Source organism: Bos taurus, chromosome 18, assembly GCF_002263795.3.
Source record: "Bos taurus isolate L1 Dominette 01449 registration number 42190680 breed Hereford chromosome 18, ARS-UCD2.0, whole genome shotgun sequence".
Taxonomy (NCBI): domain Eukaryota; kingdom Metazoa; phylum Chordata; class Mammalia; order Artiodactyla; family Bovidae; genus Bos; species Bos taurus.
Genome location: NC_037345.1, coordinates 26,276,241 through 26,293,783, shown reverse-complemented (window position 1 = coordinate 26,293,783; position 17,543 = coordinate 26,276,241). Strand labels below are relative to the sequence as shown.

At 58.1% G+C, this 17,543-nt stretch overlaps 1 protein-coding gene across 10 annotated transcripts in view; it reads right to left on the bottom strand.

The window, feature by feature from the left end:
* Positions 1-17,543, bottom strand: part of NDRG4 (NDRG family member 4) — a 42,997-nt gene that overhangs the window by 4,629 nt on the left and 20,825 nt on the right. For 6 of the 10 annotated variants that reach the window (XM_010814478.4, XM_005218582.5, XM_005218583.5 and 3 more), the window contains exons 3-14: positions 12,903-12,947; positions 5,119-5,224; positions 4,727-4,847; positions 4,576-4,638; positions 4,355-4,415; positions 2,963-3,049; positions 2,789-2,845; positions 2,318-2,421; positions 1,453-1,509; positions 1,299-1,350; positions 283-330; positions 80-115 (exon numbers count right to left, since the gene is read on the bottom strand). In XM_010814478.4, coding sequence (XP_010812780.1) covers positions 80-115; positions 283-330; positions 1,299-1,350; positions 1,453-1,509; positions 2,318-2,421; positions 2,789-2,845; positions 2,963-3,049; positions 4,355-4,415; positions 4,576-4,638; positions 4,727-4,847; positions 5,119-5,224; positions 12,903-12,947 — 837 coding nt within the window. 10 annotated transcript variants of the gene reach the window in all.

Sequence of the window (17,543 nt, the reverse complement as noted above, 5' to 3'; positions counted from 1 at the left end):
GGGGAGGTCCCGCCCACCCTGGGGAGGTCCCGCCCACCCTGGGCCAGGTAGGAGATGGAAGGAGGGCCAAGAGTCTCACCTGTGTGACCTGGGGGAGACCCCCAGAATCTGCCATCTGCAGGGAAAAGAGGGGGTGAACTGAACAGGGGCCACCTCCCACCACACTTTGCCTGTCCCTTGCAAACCTAGGCAGGTCCTCTGATCAGACACATCATCCTGCTCCCGCCTTGGCTGGGACCCCTCCCTTTGGGGGGGCCCGTGGTGGGGAGGGGGAGGCCTCACCTTCAGGAAGGTCGTGGTGGTTGGATCCAGTTTGGAGTTGCACTCGACCTGGGGACAAGGAGCAGCTTCAGCATGTGAGGCACCTGAGGGTGTCAGGGGCGCCCCCTGCCCCAGGTGCTAAGGCAGCTTCTCTCCTCAGGGCTGGGAGACAGGGAGGGAGTGCAGGGGGCAGACACAGGCCAGCCAGCACCTCCCTGGGCACCTTCGGAGAGGTCAAGGCCCTGGGGATCTGGAAGCGGCTTCCTGAGGGCCTGAGACCCTCTGTTCCACTCACCACTGCTGGTGGGGTGGGGGCTGGGCCCAGTCCTCACAGGGAGCCAGGGCCACCTCTGCAGGAGAAGCTGGAAAGCACTAGGGACCCCAGGAGTCAGGGGTCAAGGTGGGGGAGAGCCAAAGGTCAGCAGGAGACCTGAAGCCTCGGAAGCTGTGGCCCTGCCTGGGTTAAGACAGCAGGCACAGCCCCACCCCCGCTCCCCCGGCCCTCGGGCACAGGGAGTGCGCAGTAGTCTGGGTGTGCACTGGGCAGGGGGGCTTCCCTGGGCATTCCTGAGCCCCGGCGTTCTGTGCTAAGGGGGACACGCACCCCCAGGCTGTCAGAGTTCCAACAGGAGAGGTGACACACGGTCCCAAATGTAACGGGGGTATGTGCTCCTGTGCTCACAGATTATTTCATAACCAATGAATCAGATTTTAGAGAAAAGAGAGATCTTAGTCTCTGGGCCTAAAATGGGTCGAGACTGCAGAGGGGCTGCACTGCTGTGGGGTGGGCAGAGGGAATCAGTGGCCTGGTCCTGGCCCCAGGGCCCTCCTGTCTCCAGGCTTCCCCCACCTGAAGGATGGGGTCACTCCAGGCAGAAGTGCATGGCAAGATGGGGGGAAGTGGGATGAGGAGCCCAGCAGCCAGTGTCCACCCCGAGGCTTCCCGGGGCTGGGTCAAGGATTGGCCTTGCGGACTAGGAGCAAGTGACCCCTTTACCCTTGCCTCCCACCTGCACAAGGACACGATCCTCACTCACCACACCATCCTCGGCAGGTGCGTTATCCCCGACCACCAGCATCACGGGGCAGCTGCAGGCACAGAGGAAGAGGGCCGTCTGGCCTGGGCACCGGAGCAAGGTGGGGGGCAGTGTGTGCAAGGGCCAGGTAGGCTGGAGGGGGAGGGCCACTCACCGGAGTGTCTTGGCGTTGGGCACTGTCCCAGGCCGGCTAATGTCTAGGTCTCTGCGGCTGCAAGGGGAGGCAGAGGCGGGCAGCCCAGGACGGGATCCCGGGGCGGGGTGTTGGAGCGTGTCCCTGAGCCTGACCTGCTATATTTCAGCCACACCCAATCCCTCCACATGGCAATTACGGCCCAACATCCCTCCAGGTGCCGGGCTAGTCCCAGACTTGGGGCTCATGCTCTGGTGTCTCGACTGTGAGACAGATCCTCACGGATGCCATTGGTGAAATGGGGAGATCCCAGACTCCCCAGCTCATGCCAGGTGGGCCCTCACATTTGGCTGTCATCACGGGCTGTGACCACCATTGTGCTGGGAGTCCGGGCCTTAGAGGGAGGCAGGCTGGGGCTCCTCTCCCTCCCCAGTGTTTCTCCAGCACCACACACACAACAGGGGCTCAAGAAATATTTGTAGGAAAAAAGAGAAGGAAGGACATGCCAGTGGGAGCTGCAGGATACTCCCCTGCAGGACTAACCCCAAGGGGATCCATCGAGCACTTCATCCCCCCTCCTCTCCACTTTGGGCTGTCAGCACTGAGGCTCAGGGTGGTGGGGGCAGAGGTGGCGCCCACATCCCCCGCTGCTCCTGCCAGCAATGCCAGGGGTGGAGGAGGAGCGGACAAGCCCTGCTCGCCCTCTGCCCCTCCAAGGGTGTGACCCTGGGCAAGAGGTCACCCCTATCGGAGGTTCCACAGTCTGCTCTTCTGCCAGCCGGCCAGCGACCTGCTCCTCCCTGGGACGGCTGAATCAGGGATCCCCCAGCTATGTGAGCCCTTCAGTCTTGGTGCTGCCATCTGGCCCCCCCGCCGCCGCCCACACCTGTTGTACATGTTCCAGAAGAGCTGCAGGTTGGCCTGGTTCACCACGTTCGAGATCTGCTGCCGGTAGCTCTGCACCAACTCTGTGTTGCTCACCAGCTCCTCCTGGGTCCCGGGGGACGGGGGACGGGAGGAGGGGAAGGGGGCGGTGAGCGGCATCCATGGAGGGAAGCCACAGACAGGGACGTCAGAGTGGGCATCGCAGAGCAGCCCTTGCCCCACCCCCAGTGATGGTGGGGAGAGGGAGACAGCAAGACTGTCGTGGGGAGCCCATGACCTTCAGAGGCGAGGGAACCCCTCCCAGTCCTCGGTGCCGCAGTCTCCTGGCTCACCGCAGGGCAGGGGTGCGGCAGCTCAGCTCAGATGCTACATCCACTACCGCTCCCCGCCCCATCCCCGGCAACCAGGCTCTTCGGGAGGTTCCTAGCCCGGCCACCCCACTCCTGCATGAGGTCGTCCCGCACACCCTTACCTGGCTGAAGAGGTGGGATAGCACCGTGTCGGGTAAAGTGCTGGTCAGGCCGGAGAGCTGCGGGCCGGGCAGAGGCCAGTTTAAGAGACGCCTCTCAAGACCCCCGGCTCTGCCCTGGCCCTGGCTCCGCCCCGCCCCCCCTGCTCCGCCCCCCTCCAGGTGGACCGCGCTCACCTTGGTGGCCGCCCAGTCGATCCAGCCTTTGCCGTTGGGGTCGATGTTCATCAGCACCAGCCCCTCCACCAGGTCGGGGAAGATGAGCTGCCGTGACAGGGAGACAGGGCTTGAAGGGCGGGACGGGGTCCAGGGAGCCCCAGTCTTTCCACCTAGAAAGCCGACTGTAAAATTCCAGCCCTGCCTGTCTCGTGGGCGGTAGAGGGTGGTAAGGGTCTGAAGAGGAGGACGTGTTCTGTAAGGGCTTCCAAGGTGCAATCGATGACCAAGTGCCTTCAGCTGAGAACTTGCGCCCCTTCCAGCCCTGCTCATCCTCCTCTCCACCTGGAACTTTTCACAATCCTTTTATTTGGAATCTATGCCTATATCACAGTTTTTCAGCTTTTAAATATATCTTTGAAGAGGTTCCCTCATAGCTCAGTTGGTAAAGAATCAGCCTGCAATGCAGGAGACTCCAATTCTATTCCTGGGTCGAGAAGATGCCCTGGAGAAGGGAAAGGCTACCCACTCCAGTATTCTGGTCTGGAGAATTCCATGGACTATATAGCCCATGGGGTCGCAAAGAGTCGGACATGACTGAGCGACTTTCACTTGAAGAGGTTACTATTCCAACACTGAGGACTAAGCATCTTCAATAAAATATTGTTTCTTTGCTTTCATAGAAAAAGCCCTAGTGATGTGAAGAAACTGAGCTTTCCAAAGCCTGTTCTGTGTTTAGATATTGTAAAAGAGACTGGAGTTTTCTGTTCGACTGACTGCCCGTGTTTAGGAGAAAATGGTAATATATACATACTGCGGTCATGTCAAGGTTGTCTGGGGTGGCAGGGAATGACTGACAGTCAACAAGGTGGTTAAGTACTGCAGTCGAAACTGGAGTTGAAAATTCTTGGTCAGTTTTTTTGTTTTATTCTTTGTTTTGAAGAAAGAAATACTTTGATTCCTAAAAATTAAGGTTTTCTTTTTAGAGATGGAAAGCTTGTGGGCTCCTCCTGCCTGACATGATGTTTCTGAAATCTGACTTTTTTAAATCTCAAAACTTAACATAAGAGTAACTTTTCATTAAAAAATGATTCATGTTTAAGTATTACTCTAATTAGTGAATGAGGAATTAAGATAATCCTTACTTAGCGGCTAATTAGTTGTATAGCTTGTTGGTTTTGGATAATGGTTTGACCAACTTACAGACTATAGTGTTTTAAGGAAATTATGAAAAAATTAACTTTTTTTTCTTAATTTCCTTGGAGGAAAGAAAAAAGGACTTTTCTAAGTGAAGAGGAAGTAGAGGGAGGAGGAGAGGAAGAAAGAACACAGAAAGTTCCTGCAGGGTTACCCCCTGGGGGGACCAGTCCTGGGATTTGCTGGGCCTGGGGGGGCGGTGGTGGGTAGACTTACTGCAAACTTGGCCAGCACATAGGCTCCGGCTCCCACTCCGATGCCAATCACGTACTTGAACCTGACAGAGAGCATGCTGGTCACTCTAGGGGTTTCTTTTCCCGTGATGGCCATCCAGAGCAGACCCAGCCACAGCCCTGAGCCCTCAGCTGGAAGCTGCTGGCTCTGTGGCAGTGGTGGGCACCTCCGGGGTGGGGGTGGGGGACTGGGCAGGGACTCACCCAAAGTGCTGTACCACACTGGGGAGCATGGCAGCCAGCTGCTCCATGGAAGGGAACTGGTACCTGCAGGTGAAGCAGGAAGTCAGGTCCGGAGCAGCTGGAGGTAGGAGGGCCTAGAGAAAGCTGGGAGCAGGGTTCTCTTGGTACCTACCCCTGAGGAAACTGTGACGCCCCCACCTGCTGACCAGGGGCGTCCACGTGGCACACCACGAAGTGCTTGGTGATCTCCTGCATGTCCTCAAAATTGAAGAAGGTATTGAAGCACAGCTTGTCTGCAAAGACACAGCTCTCAGCTCTGGCTGAGCCAAGGAACTGGGGAAGTTGCGGAAGGGATGGGGGGGATGGGGAGGCCCATGAGGCCCGTGGATGCTGGGAGGGAGGTTGAGACAGAGGTGATGATCAGCCTCATGGTTCAGCGGGGAAACTGAGACCCACATGGCTGGAGGCACAGAGCTAAGCGTGAGTGGGGATCCACACAGCCCTGTGGGGAGGGAGGGGGCCTCACTATTCCGGCAGACCTGAGGCAGAGGAGGGCACACTTACGGTTGAGCCCCACGTCATGGTAGGTAAGGATAGCTGGGCGGTTGCCCTTGGGAGAGCCCCGGATCACCACGTGCAGAAGGCCATAAGGCGTCTCAATGTCATGTTCCTGGAGAGGAGAGACCGCGCTGGACCCTCTGGGCAACTCCTGGCTCTTCTGGGAAACGAGGCTGGGGAGCAGCCTGGGGGCTGCTGGGCCTATGGTGGGACCTTCACCCCTCCCCCCATAGGGTGGGCATCCCCTTCTCATCACCCCCAGCTGCCCCCGGAGAGGACAGACCAGAGGGCACATCCTTCCTCACGGGTGTTCAGCACAGGGGCAACATAAACTGGGCTGCACGTGAACATTCTTGTCTCCTTCGCAAACCAGCCAGCGGGGCGGCCCAGCCCGGCTGCACTCAGCCCTCCAGGGTCCAGTGAGGCCCATTTTTCCTCATCTCACTGCAGCCCTCTGGGTCAGCTCTGCCATCCCCACCGAGTCCTGCCCTCATCATGATCCCCCTGGACTCAGAACCCTGCAAAAGGGCTGCAGCCCACCTAGAATCCACGGTGAAGACCCCATGCCAGCCAGTCCAGCTGCCCATCCCCACAGCTGTCCCTGTTTCCACCCCCAGGCTCTCGCTCCTGCCTCTCTCAGATCCCCAAGGCCTCCCTCGGGCAGGGCCAGGCTCGACACCATCCCCTCCCCCAAAGGCCTTCTGCAGTGGCGGCTCTGGGCTCCTCCTGGGTCCACCCCCTTGGGTTTGCTGCTCGAGGTCATCAGTCCTTCAGGAAGCAGGAGCTGAGTGCTGCAGGTTCAGGAACCGCTCTGCCCCTTACTGTGTGACTCTGAGTGAGGCACACACTTCTCTGTGCTTCAACCACCTCTTTCTGAGCCATCTCATGGGGGTTCAGAGAGAACTAGATGAGCTGATACCTGGCCCCAGAAAGGGGGCTGCCGTGGGTGGGCGCATCCCCTGAGCCATGCTGGCTGGTCTTTCTGGGAATTGGTCCCTCTTGGCCACTCACGGGCAGACTCCCAGAAGGTCTGTCAACGCTGAATAAACTGCCCTGCCCTCCCAGGGAGAGTCTTGGGGACTGCAAGAGGTGGGTGGTCCCTTCTGGGGAGTTGGAGGTCAGGCTGAGGTCAAGGAGAATCACCATGTGACTGAGCACCTACTGTGTGCCAGGTTGAAGGAGTACTTTTCCCCACCTTTTACGTGGAGGATGCCAGGACACTCATATTCAGAGAGAACCAAAGTTTCTGCCTCCGACAAGAAAGGGGAGCCTTAGGTGACCGGCCTTCTTGGGTCTAGGCTCAGAGGACCACTGCCTGGTCCCGTCTCCAAAAGGGAAGGACTGGTGGTGCCAACCCTGGGGCCCAAGACCACACCCCGGGAGCCACACTTCTGGGGTCCACAGCAGCCTCTGCAGGGCCCTGGCCTGTCCTTCCTCACTAGCACTTCCTGCTCAATGACCACTGACCAGACACTTTTCATATACTTTCTGTTTACTCACAGAGGAGGAAACTGAGGCTGGCCAAGGAGCACTGACTTGCCCAAGGTCAAGCTCAGAGAGGGCAGGCAGGGTGGGCCTTGGGGGTGCCTCTCTCAGGCTGCTATTTCTGAAGAAGAGATCCAGCTCCACCCCAGAGACTTCTGAGCAGACCCCTCCCCATAGCTGCCTATCCCTGCTGGGGGGCCCTGCCGAGTCCCCCCCCCCCAACCTCCGGCCATGCTCTCTTGGCTCTGGAGGGCGGGGTAGGGGGCAGGAGGGTGCACGGTGCTATGGAGGGGGCTGGGAGGAGCTCAGTTCTATGAAGGGCAGGGAGCAGGGCAGGAAGGAGGCCGGTGCAATGGAGGATAGGGGCTGGGGCAGGAAAGACCCAGGCTGCTATGGAGGGCGTGATGGGGGCAGGAGAGGTGCACAGTGCTATGAATGCTACGGGGTAGGGTGGGTGGGCAGGAGGAGCTCAGTTCTGTGAAGGGCAAGGAATGGGGGCAGGAAGGACGCTCGGTGCTATAGAGGGTGGGGGCTGGGGCAGGAGAGGGCCCCCATGGCACTAGAGCTGCAATGCGCTGCCTGCGGCAGTGGGGTCAGCTCTAGCCCTGCAGAGCACAAGTGAGGGCCAAGAAGGGGTCTTCCCAGCTCTCCACCTCCCCTAAGTGTGTGTGTGAGGGGGCGCCTGCCCCCTCCCAGTCTCGGTGTGATCGCCTGGGTCCCCATCCCCGCCCTCACCCACCCCCATCACCCCGGGTCAGCGAGACTCGGCGTGGCGCTTGCCCCACTAAGGCTCAGCTCCCAGGGGACGGGAAGGGGGGAGCTGAGCGCGCCGTCGTGGGCGCCGGCCCGGTTGCCCAGTGACCTTGGCGGAACCCTCCGCCGACCTCCCTGCACCCGCTCTGAACCAGAACTTCAGATCCAGTTCATCCTGATAGAGGCCAGATGTCCCCAAGAGGGGCGTCCCGAGGGCCGCAGGCGGACGCACTCGGAGCCCCCCAACCCCCAGGGCCGAGGGCTTTCATTGGCTCCCGGTGACGTCAGAGCTCGTCCCGCCTCCAGGTGGGCGCCAGCGCCAGGCACTGCGGCAGTCCGGGAGGGGGCTCTGATGTCCTCTCTCTGCCTGTCCCGCTCCCCTCATCCGTGACCTTGAGGGCTGGGGCGGGGAGTGGCGGGGGGAGCCCTCCGACTCGGGCTTCAAGACGAGCACGTGTGGGGCTGGTTGGATTCTTCCCGTCAACCGCATCAATAATTCAGAGGACCGAGTCTGCAGCGGCGCGGAGGCACTGACGTCGCTGCTTGGGTGCGGGTGTCAGGGGTGGCCCCATGGCTATTGGACCCCGCAGGGCAGGCCGGGGAGTACAGGGGTGGGTCTGCCCCTGCCTCTCCTTCTTAGAGTTAGAACTGCACGGATTCAGGGCACCTGCTGCCCCAGGGAGGAGGTGTCCTGTTTCCCCACCCTTCCCCCGCCCCCTCCCCACCCCGCCCCTCCAGGTCCTTACACTGCTGGCTCATCGCCCCAGCATTGCCCTCCTATGCCCAGAAAACAAAGCACAGAGACCCCCTTCTCAGCTCCTCACCTGCAGGGACCCCAGCCTGACGGCCCAGTTAAAACCACACACAACCCAGACTTCTTTGCTTCTGCATGCAGTCCCCCCCAAACAACCATGACAACCCCCGCAGGGTCAGGAGGTCAGACACCTGCAGGTACGGACCCCAGACGCCTCAGAGAACAGCTTCTGCAGGGTTGAAGGGGTCACAGGCGCCAGGCAGAGCTGGGACGTGCCAGGCAGAGGGCACACTGTCAGTGGGATACACATCTCGCACACCCATCTACACGGGCTGACAGACAAGTCACAGCCCTTTTCGATTTCCGCAGAGATTTCAGTCTTCCCCCGTCCTCCCCCGCGGACCCACCAACATTTCCTCCCAACCACGCAGCGGACCAGGGTCACCAGGAAACCTGGGACCCGCTGATCTTGCCTTGTGACCCCCAGGGTGCGCCAATTGAAGGCAGAAGCACCGCCGGATAGAGGCAGAGCATGCCCCCGCCTCCCCGCGGACCTCGCGGTCCCCTGAGTCCTCACTCACCCCATCCCAGCACTCCGGCATCTTGCCGAGGGAGGCCACCCGCCTCGACCAGGAAGGGCAAACAAAGGCCTGAGTCACCCGAGTCCAGAGGGAGACTGGACGTCTGCGCAAGTGGGAGACCAGCGGCTCTATGGTGGGGCCCCAGCTCACGGGCCATTTATATGAGGAGCTGCCCGGCCTGGACTGGCCCCTCCTCCCTGCGGGGTTTGTGAGCAGCCACTCGCTCACCCGGAGCCCCTGCTCTTGGATTGGCTTTCAGGAGACAAATCTTGGTTCCGATTGGCTTCCAAGGTCCTCGGTCACCCCGGCTTCTGCTCCTCCCACCCCCAGCAACACATCAGTCAGGATGGTCCCCAGCTCCTGCAACCCACTCACCTCCCCCACCCCCGCCCCGCCCCACTGCACAGAGGCTCGGAACCGCAGCTGCACACCGGGTCCCAGAAAGACTAGAGGCCACATGTACAGGTGCGCCCGGTGGCAGGTACAGATTAGCCTCTCACAGCAGAGCAGTCCAGGGTGCCCTAGACAGCACAGCCCTTGACCCATACCCTGGGAGCAGGGAGAGCCTGAGTGGCTCCCAAGCCCAGCCTCCACATCAGGAAGACCTGGATCCCTTCACCTGGAGAGGTGTGGGGAGTCACTGCTGCCTGCAGCAACCTGGGCTGTGACCCTACTCCAGGAAGCTGTTCCTCCTCCACCCCCAGGGTTTCCCCTTGGGCAGTCCCCAATCTGCGTACATGGATGCCCAGTGCCTGCCCACTGGGGACGGGAAATGAGGGTTCTGGGGCCAGGGGGCCTGGAGAGATTTCGAGACCAGGGATGTGGTGGGCATACACCAGCTCTGTCCTCCCGCACCCTCATCCTGCACCCAGGCCAGAGTCCCCCTGGAGAGAGAGGAGGTGGAATGGGGGCAGGGCAGCTTGTCCACGTGCACACCCCGTCTCCCCATAGCCACACCCAGCCTTCTTTTCTGGGGTCACCCAGCCTGGGGCTTGGCTCTAAAGTCTCTGGGGAGCAGGACAGGTGCTGGGGGTTACGTGGCTCAGGATGTGGGTCAGGAGCTGGCTGGAGACAGGCAGGCAGGGTACTCAGATGAGAAGCAGGAGGCAAAGGAGAATAGAGGAGGAGAGGAAATAGGCCAGGGAGGGGTGCAGAGGAGGGAGCCCAAGGACTGAGAGGAGCAGGAGCAACAGAGAGGGGGCGGGGGGCGGGCGCCTGTGCCCCCATTCTGTCGCTTTGGTGAAGGAACCTGCCACTCGCCCCAGCTTTTATGGACAGCCGTGCATGCTGGCTGGCTGCCCTGGGGGAAGGCGGTCACCTCCCCATCTCTGGGTGCCTGGTGACCTGGTCAGCACCCACCCTCTATGCTATTCCCGGCCACGTCCTCTGCCTGGTGGAGGGGGAGCGTCAATAACTTCTCTGCCCCTTTCTGACCTCTCGCCATGTGGGCCTGCTGCAGAGTGCAGGGGCCTGTGCACTCCAAGGGCAGCCAGGGCCTGGAATGGGTGTACCCCAGCCCCTCACGTCCTGCCCACGTTCCCTGTTCCACGATCCCCATCCAACCTAATGCCCACCTGAACCTCTGAGTGGCCTTCTCCACCCTTGGGCCTAGGTGACCTCGGATACTAGCCACTGCAAGCCATGACCCCCTGATTCTGCTCAGCTCAATGGCTTCAAATCCCCAGACTTGCGTCGAAGTCTCAACCTTCCCATCCACTAGCTGGGTGACCTTGGACAAGATTTTTCCACTCCTCTGTGCCTTAGTCTCTTCAACTATCAAACAAGAATTGCGCCTTCCTCACAGAGCTCCTAGGAGGATGATAAAATCTACATACCTCACTACAGACCCAACCCCACGTCTGCCCAGGGGAGAAATGCGGTAATCTGTGTGCTTCTCCGAACTGTGGGTCTCTTCCCTGGAGGTTATACAGTTGTTGGGGCTGAACAAGGCAAGCTCAGGTCCTGGGAGCCAAACCCTGCTAGTCTCTGCTGTGTGACCTCTGGCAAGTCAGTTAACTCCTCTGAGCTGTCATATCTTAAATGGAAGAACAGTAGAGTAGCTGCTTGCATAAGGAGCTGCCAAGGATAATACATAATTTTCACAATATCATATATGAGAAAGGATGAAGAATCTGAAGCACAGTGAAGTAAATTCTCCCACTCAGCGAGGAAGCAGTGGAGCTTACCGGTACCTCACGTTATTATTATCTTTTATTATTTTTAAAACTTTTGGCCACACCCCGAGGCATGTGGGACCTTAGTTCCCTGACCAGGGACCGAACTCCAGCCCCCTGCACTGGAAGGTGGAATCGTAACCAATGGACCACCAGCGAAGTCCCATGAGGTCACATTATTAAGAGTTGTAAATGCTTACGGCCTTAGTTCTCTAGCGGGCCAGACTCCCATCTAAAAGCTTTGCTATGTTACCTTATTTTGTCCTCTGAACATCCACTTTACAAGCAAGGAAAATGAAGCACAGAGAGGTCCTGTAACCTGCCCAACATCACACAGCCAGAGGGCTCAGAGCCAGGGGCTGCACGGAGGCAGTCTGGCTCCGGTGGCCACTAGTCACAGTCAGCCCAGGGACGAGGGCACCATCATCAAGCCTACAAACACCCGGGGTCTGAGCTGCCTCAAATTTGACCTCCAAGTTTGACCTGGAGGTCAAACCTGCCAGGGTTTGGCTACTACGAATGAGGTAGTGAGCTGTGCTGGTGGTTACGTGGCAGGGTCACAACTTGGACCAGGTCCTTCCGCCTCCCCCACTAGCTGGGCCCCCTGAGGCTAGGGACTGAACAGGATAAAATCCTTGCCAGGCCTTGGCCCAGATAAGGACCATCCTGGCGGCTGCTTTACTTAACAAAAAGCAACCTGTGTGGAGTAACCAGAGCAGAGAGTAAGGTGCTTTTTAATACATGCTGCGGTCTACCAAGCAAAGATCTTGAGAACCAGGGTCTCACACACATGGGGTGACCCACCTGGCCTGGGCCTGGTATATGGGTGCAGAGCACCCCAGGATTCTATCACCTTTCACCCCCCAATCCGCCTCCCAGGGTGTGTGTGTTTTGGGGGCTGGCAGCACCACTGGCATCCGAGGAGTCCCATTCAGGGTCAGGCAGCAGCTCGTTGCCCTGGATTTTATTTCAGTAGTCCCTTGCACAGAAAAGGGGCTGTGTGTTCACACTCCTCAGCCCTCTCTTGGAGCAAGGAGGACAAAGGGCACTCTGGCTGGCCTAGGCTACCTTGTGGCCTAGGCTCCCTCCCCTGCCACTGGCTCCTGGGTCCCCACTCCCCCAGGTCCCATCCTGTCTTCCCCAGCAGCAGAGGCCTTTGTGATCGGAGTTAGAGTTCCCAGTGGACAGGAGCATGTGCCCAGGCACTGCTCTGATGCCTCCGCTGTGTCCTTGAAGGGGCACGTGACCCAGGGTCCAAAGCCTGGCTCAGATCCACATCCTCAGGTCCTCGCTGCAGAGCCGTGCTCCTGGGGGAGGAGCCTGCAGGCCGCTCCACCTCCCACGTCACCCCTGCGTCCAGACCACGAGGCTGAGGCTGTCATGGGGCTGGGAGACTGACCTAAATTGGATGGTGGCCTGAGGGCTAGTTCCCGCCAGCCAGGAGGAAGGTCCCAGAAAGGTCTGACTTTGGTCAATAGGTTTTAATGGCCAATGGGGGCCCTGGAACCTTGTGAGGCTCCCATTCTGTCTATCTCGCGTTCTCTGAGACCCAGAGATAAATGGCCACGTTGGGACTCACAGGGGAGAAATGGCGGGCCAAGTGAGCGAAATCAGAAATCATCACGTGGAGGAATAAACACAAAGACTGATTTCAGTTTTCCCAGGGAATCTGGCATCAAACTGAAGAGGACATGGTTGTCCCGGGCAACTGCTGCCATGGAAACAAGAGCTATTCGGAGCATCAGTCTGGCTTTCATAGGAGGAAAGTGCTGATTCAGATGACAGCATCCTCACTCCCCCAGACCTCCCCTCCTTCCCCTGTCCTGCTCAGGGAGGGAGGGGGCATTTCTCCACGGGGCAGGGTGCCAGGCAAAGCTGCTGTGAGCAGTAGGGGTGGTTCTGAAGGCTGCCAGGTGCCCAGTCCCTGTGGCTTCAGGCTGGGGGCCCTCGGAAGGGCTGTGACGCTCATCTGAAACAGGCTGGGTCAGGGAGGGGCCAGCCAGCAGTCGGTCCCCTATCTGGGGAAGCTGAGTGGGGACCTACCTTCCAGTCTGTGTCCACAGCCAAGAGGAAGGAGTCAGAGTTCTCCTACAGGAAGGCAAACAGAGAAGGTTGGCTCGTTAGGGCCAGGCTGGCCGGGCAGTGAAGGGTGACCAGGAGGGGCTCTGCCTTGAGCAGTATCACTTGCTGTTCCCATCTTTTTTTTTTTTTTTTGGCTGAGCCTTGCAGCATGCAGGATCTTAGTTCCTAGGCCAGGGATTGAACCCACATGCCTTGTGGTAGAAGTGTAGAGTCTTAACCATTAAACCGCCAGGGAAGTCCCTCCCTAGTCTATCTTAATGTGAACAAAAGTGACCCAGGGCCTTCAACACACCAGGTTTCAAGCCATTAAATATGTGACAGATGAAGCTACGAGCAGCTACACACATGGATTTTTACCTCCTAGTGTTTTTTTACCTATTAATTTAAAATGTGAAGATTTCCACTTTGCAGGTGAGAAGGCTGAGGCTCAGAGAGGCTGAATCACATGGTGAGAAAGTGATGGAACAATCTCTGACCCCAAATTCTTGCTGTTCATCACTCTGCCCATTGGCCCCTCGGATGGTTTTCAAGGTCGACCATCAGGGCACAAGCTCAGGGGCTGGGGGATGAGGGCCTGACTGTCACACCCACTGTGAGGATGGGGAAGCCAAGCCCCACACCCTGAGGGAGAAGTGGGCTTTTCTGACCTGCACGAAGGCGCTGCCTGGGCCCGTGCCATAGCTGCCCCCATCTCTTCAGACCCACCTCTCAAAGGTTGGCTTTTCGGCTCATTTCTGCTGATGGTGTGCCCATCTGATTGGTACCTATTCTTCCCACTGGATTGTAGGTACCCAGAGGGTGTGGACCGTGTCTGGCTCGGCTCTCAGCATAAAGCCTGGCATGGACCAGGCTCCTCCAACACAAACAGACCTGGGTGAACAAGTCTGACGTCACAAGGAGGGGAGCAAGGTTTAGATATACCCACTGCTTAAAAGGTGGTGGAGATGGAGAGCGGAGGAGTGGGAGCCCAAACCCTCGGCGTCTAAGTTGCCAGGCTCTCCTTGATGCAGCCTGGAGGCCCCTGGACAATCTGCACCCTCTCTGGGACTCTATCTGGGGAAGGAAACCTCATGGAGGGTGGGATCCCACATATCCAGGAAGAGCGGAGATCTGGGGCCTCTGCTCTGCCTTCTCTAGTGTCTGTTGAGAACACTTGCTGCTCCCCTCTGCTTGCTGTGGGCAGGTGGCTTAGCCTCCAAGCCTCAGTGTCCATGAGGATTGACCAAGGGCATGGAGAGCAGTCATTCTGTCCTGGCACCCCTTCACTGGGCTCTGGGTGCTACAGAGGCTGCTGGGTAACCATGTGGACAAAGGAGACAGACTAGAACCAGGATGTCACGGGAGGACAGCAAGAGAAGGGCAGGGCCACCAAGCGTAACAAGAAGGAAAATGGGCCCGCATCACAGGGATGGGAGGGAAAGAGCGAAAACCAGCGATGCTGATGTTTCCCTCTCAGAACGCGAAGTCCATCCATCTGCATTCTGGCAGCTGGAGTGGGAGGCGTGGCAGACAGAATCAGACAGGACTAGAGGCTCTCACACCAAAAAGGAGGCCAAGAGGCTTTCATCTGTCTCAGGTGACATCAACAACGGCCATCCTCCCCCTCCTGGTTCCCCCAGGGCCAGTGCGGAGGGGCTTTCTCTGCATGGGGAGGGGAGGAGAACACGGAGGCAGCCACTCCTGGACCCTCCGAAGGAGGGGGCGGGGCCCTGGGGAAAGGGAGGAGGCTGGATATTCACGAATTTTGTCACCAGAAGACCTGGCCCGGGGAAGGGGGGTAGGCAGGGGAAGAGATGCATGCAGGAGATTTTCAAGGGGAGGGGCAGGACCCCAAACCAAGAAACAGCAGGAATAACACAAGCCAATCTGGAGATGCCGGAGGCTGGGAGGAACCACATGAACATTTCGAGGAAGACAGGTGGGAGAGAGGGCCCAGATGGGGCGAGGCAAGGAGGCCCAGGAGCAGCCTAAGGAGATCCAGGTGGGGGAATGTAGGCACGGAGCCCCAGACACAGCAAGCAACGACTTCCGAGTCTCAAATGGTGGAGGGATGGTGGGTGATCACATGGACGCATTCACTCCTCAGTAGACCTCGCAGGTGGCGAAAGATTTTAAAAAGTGCAAAAGGACAGGGGACAGGTACTATCATCCTGTGTAGCTGGACAGGGGGACTCTGTGGGTGTAACTGCCTGGGAAAAAGGCCAAAAGCAAAGGCAGGCAGGACTGCACCAGCTGCCACTGAAACCTGGGGAGGCCACACTGGGAGCACAGAGGCGGGTCTGGGGGCGGTGGGTTGGGGCCACTCATAAGCAGATGTGACTGGTGACCAGGTCCACTGCAGAAAGGGGAGAAACTGAGCTGGGGATTCGCAGTCTCGGAGGAGAACAGAGATGCGGGCCCTTGTGTGCGGGAGGGGTTGGGGGTACAGGCATATTCAGGTCCAGTTGGGATGAGAGAAGACACCAAGGGCAGCAGAAAGAAGGCAGAGCCTGGGGGCTGGTCAGAGGGGTTCTGACAAGGGAAGGGAGGGGCAACAAGGTGCCAGGCCAGGCTGGGCAGAGAAGGGGTGTGGGCATCTCCTGCATGTCCTGCCAAGGCGAGGGGTGGGAGAGACGCATAGAATGTGTGAGGCCACGGTGCCCTCATCTCTCCATACCACCCACAGCTGCACACCCTGTGTCAGCAGGCAGCCCCCGCCCTGAGCCCTGGTGATGGGTGCAGGGGTCCCTGAGAGCCGCCGTCGTGCCCTCACAAGAAGGCCGGTCTCTGCCTGCATGCCTTGAAGGACAGGCTGTTTGGGGGCAGGAGGACTTTACAGAGACTTCTGGAAAACTTCTTTCTTCTGAACCACATCACAGTCTATAGCTTCCACCTGGCCCAAGTCTTTACTGAACACCTACTGGGTATCAGGTGCTGTGCTGGGAACTGGGGGAATCAGGGAACAAAACAGACAGGGTCTCTGCCCCAGGAGCCTGCAGGGCAGGGCCTGAGAGTGGCGAGTGCTATGGCCAGGCCTGGAGGGTGTGCAGGGGGGTCAGTATTAGACCCCGTGGTCAGAGAAGGCCTTTCTGAGGAGGGGGCATTTGAGCAGAGCCCAAATAAATGAAGGGCCTGCTCTGCAAATTCTGCAGCCAGAATATCCCAGGCAGAGGGAACAGCTGGGAAGATGATTAGCTGGGTCAGGGAAGAACAGTGAGCCCATGAGACAGGAGAGGAGTGGGGTGGGGGGAGGTTGGGGGTTGGTGCAGAGCATATGCTGGTCCCAGGGAAGGACTGTGGCTGTAACTCTGAGAGCAATGGCAGCCGCTGGGCAACAATGTGGAAAGTGAGGGTATGTCTTATTTATTTTTTGGTGTATGCAAAAAAGGATAAATTTATCCGAGTCCCTTACCAAAGCCAAGAACAATAGTTAAAAACAGGCCTGGGGAGGGATGGTGGCCAGTAATAGAAATCAAATCTTGTCGGTCTAAGCAAAAAGGGAAATTTATAATTAGGATTCAAGGGTGACTTACCAAGCCCAAGGGCAGGACTCACCAAGGGCTGGAACAAGGGAATGGAGCATATTAGAATGCCAGGAAGGACATGGTGGACTTTAAAAGGTGGACAGAGTAGGGAGACAAGTGGGGCGGCTTCTCCAAGCAGAAGGAAGGGATGAGGGGGCATCTCTTGGGGTGCCCTGCCAAGGGGAAGGGTGGAAGAGAACATGTGAGGTCAAGGTGCCCTCAGCTCTCTTTGCCACACACAGATAGATGCACATCCATCCTGGCATGGAGCACCCAGAGGAGATGATGGGGGATTGGAACAGGGAGGGAGTAGGATCAGAGTCAAGAGTCTACAGTGTCCAGGAGAGGGTGGAATGTGTGGAGAGAGTAACATGGAAACATACATTACTATGTGTAAAATAGATGAGTGTGCTTAGTCGCTCAGTTGTGTCTGACTCTTTGAGACTCCATGGACTGTAGCCCACCAGACTCCTCTGTCCATGGGGTTCTCCAGGCGAGAATACTGGAGTGGTTTGCCATGGCCTCCTCCAGGGGATCTTCCCAACCCAGGGATCGAACCCAGGTCTCCCGCATTGCGGGCAGATTCTTTACTGTCTGAGCCACCACCGAAGCCCATGTCAAATAGACAGCCAATGGGAATTTGCTGTAGGACTCAGCAAACTCAAACCAGGGCTCTTACAACCTAGAGGGGTGGGATGGGGAGGGAGGTGGGTGGAAGGTTCAAGAGGGAGGGGACATATGTATACCTATGGCTGATTCATGTTGATGTTTGGCAGAAACCAACTCAATACTGTAGAGCAATTATCCTTCAATTAAAAATAAATGAATTAAAAAAAAAGTCTACAGTGTCCAGCTCACCAGTGTTTCCTGACCATTGCTGGGGGCTGCCCTCAGGTAATCAGGCCTTAAAAGTTAACTCAAGGTTCTGTCTTAGAGATGGGGGTGGGGGAGGCAGGAGAGTTTCCCAGGTGGCACTGTGTAAAGAATCTGCCTGCCAATGCAGGAGATTCAAGAGATGCAGTTCGATCCCTGGGTCAGGAAGATCTCATGGAGTGGGAAATGGCAACCCATGCCAGTATTCTTGCTTGGGAAATCCCAA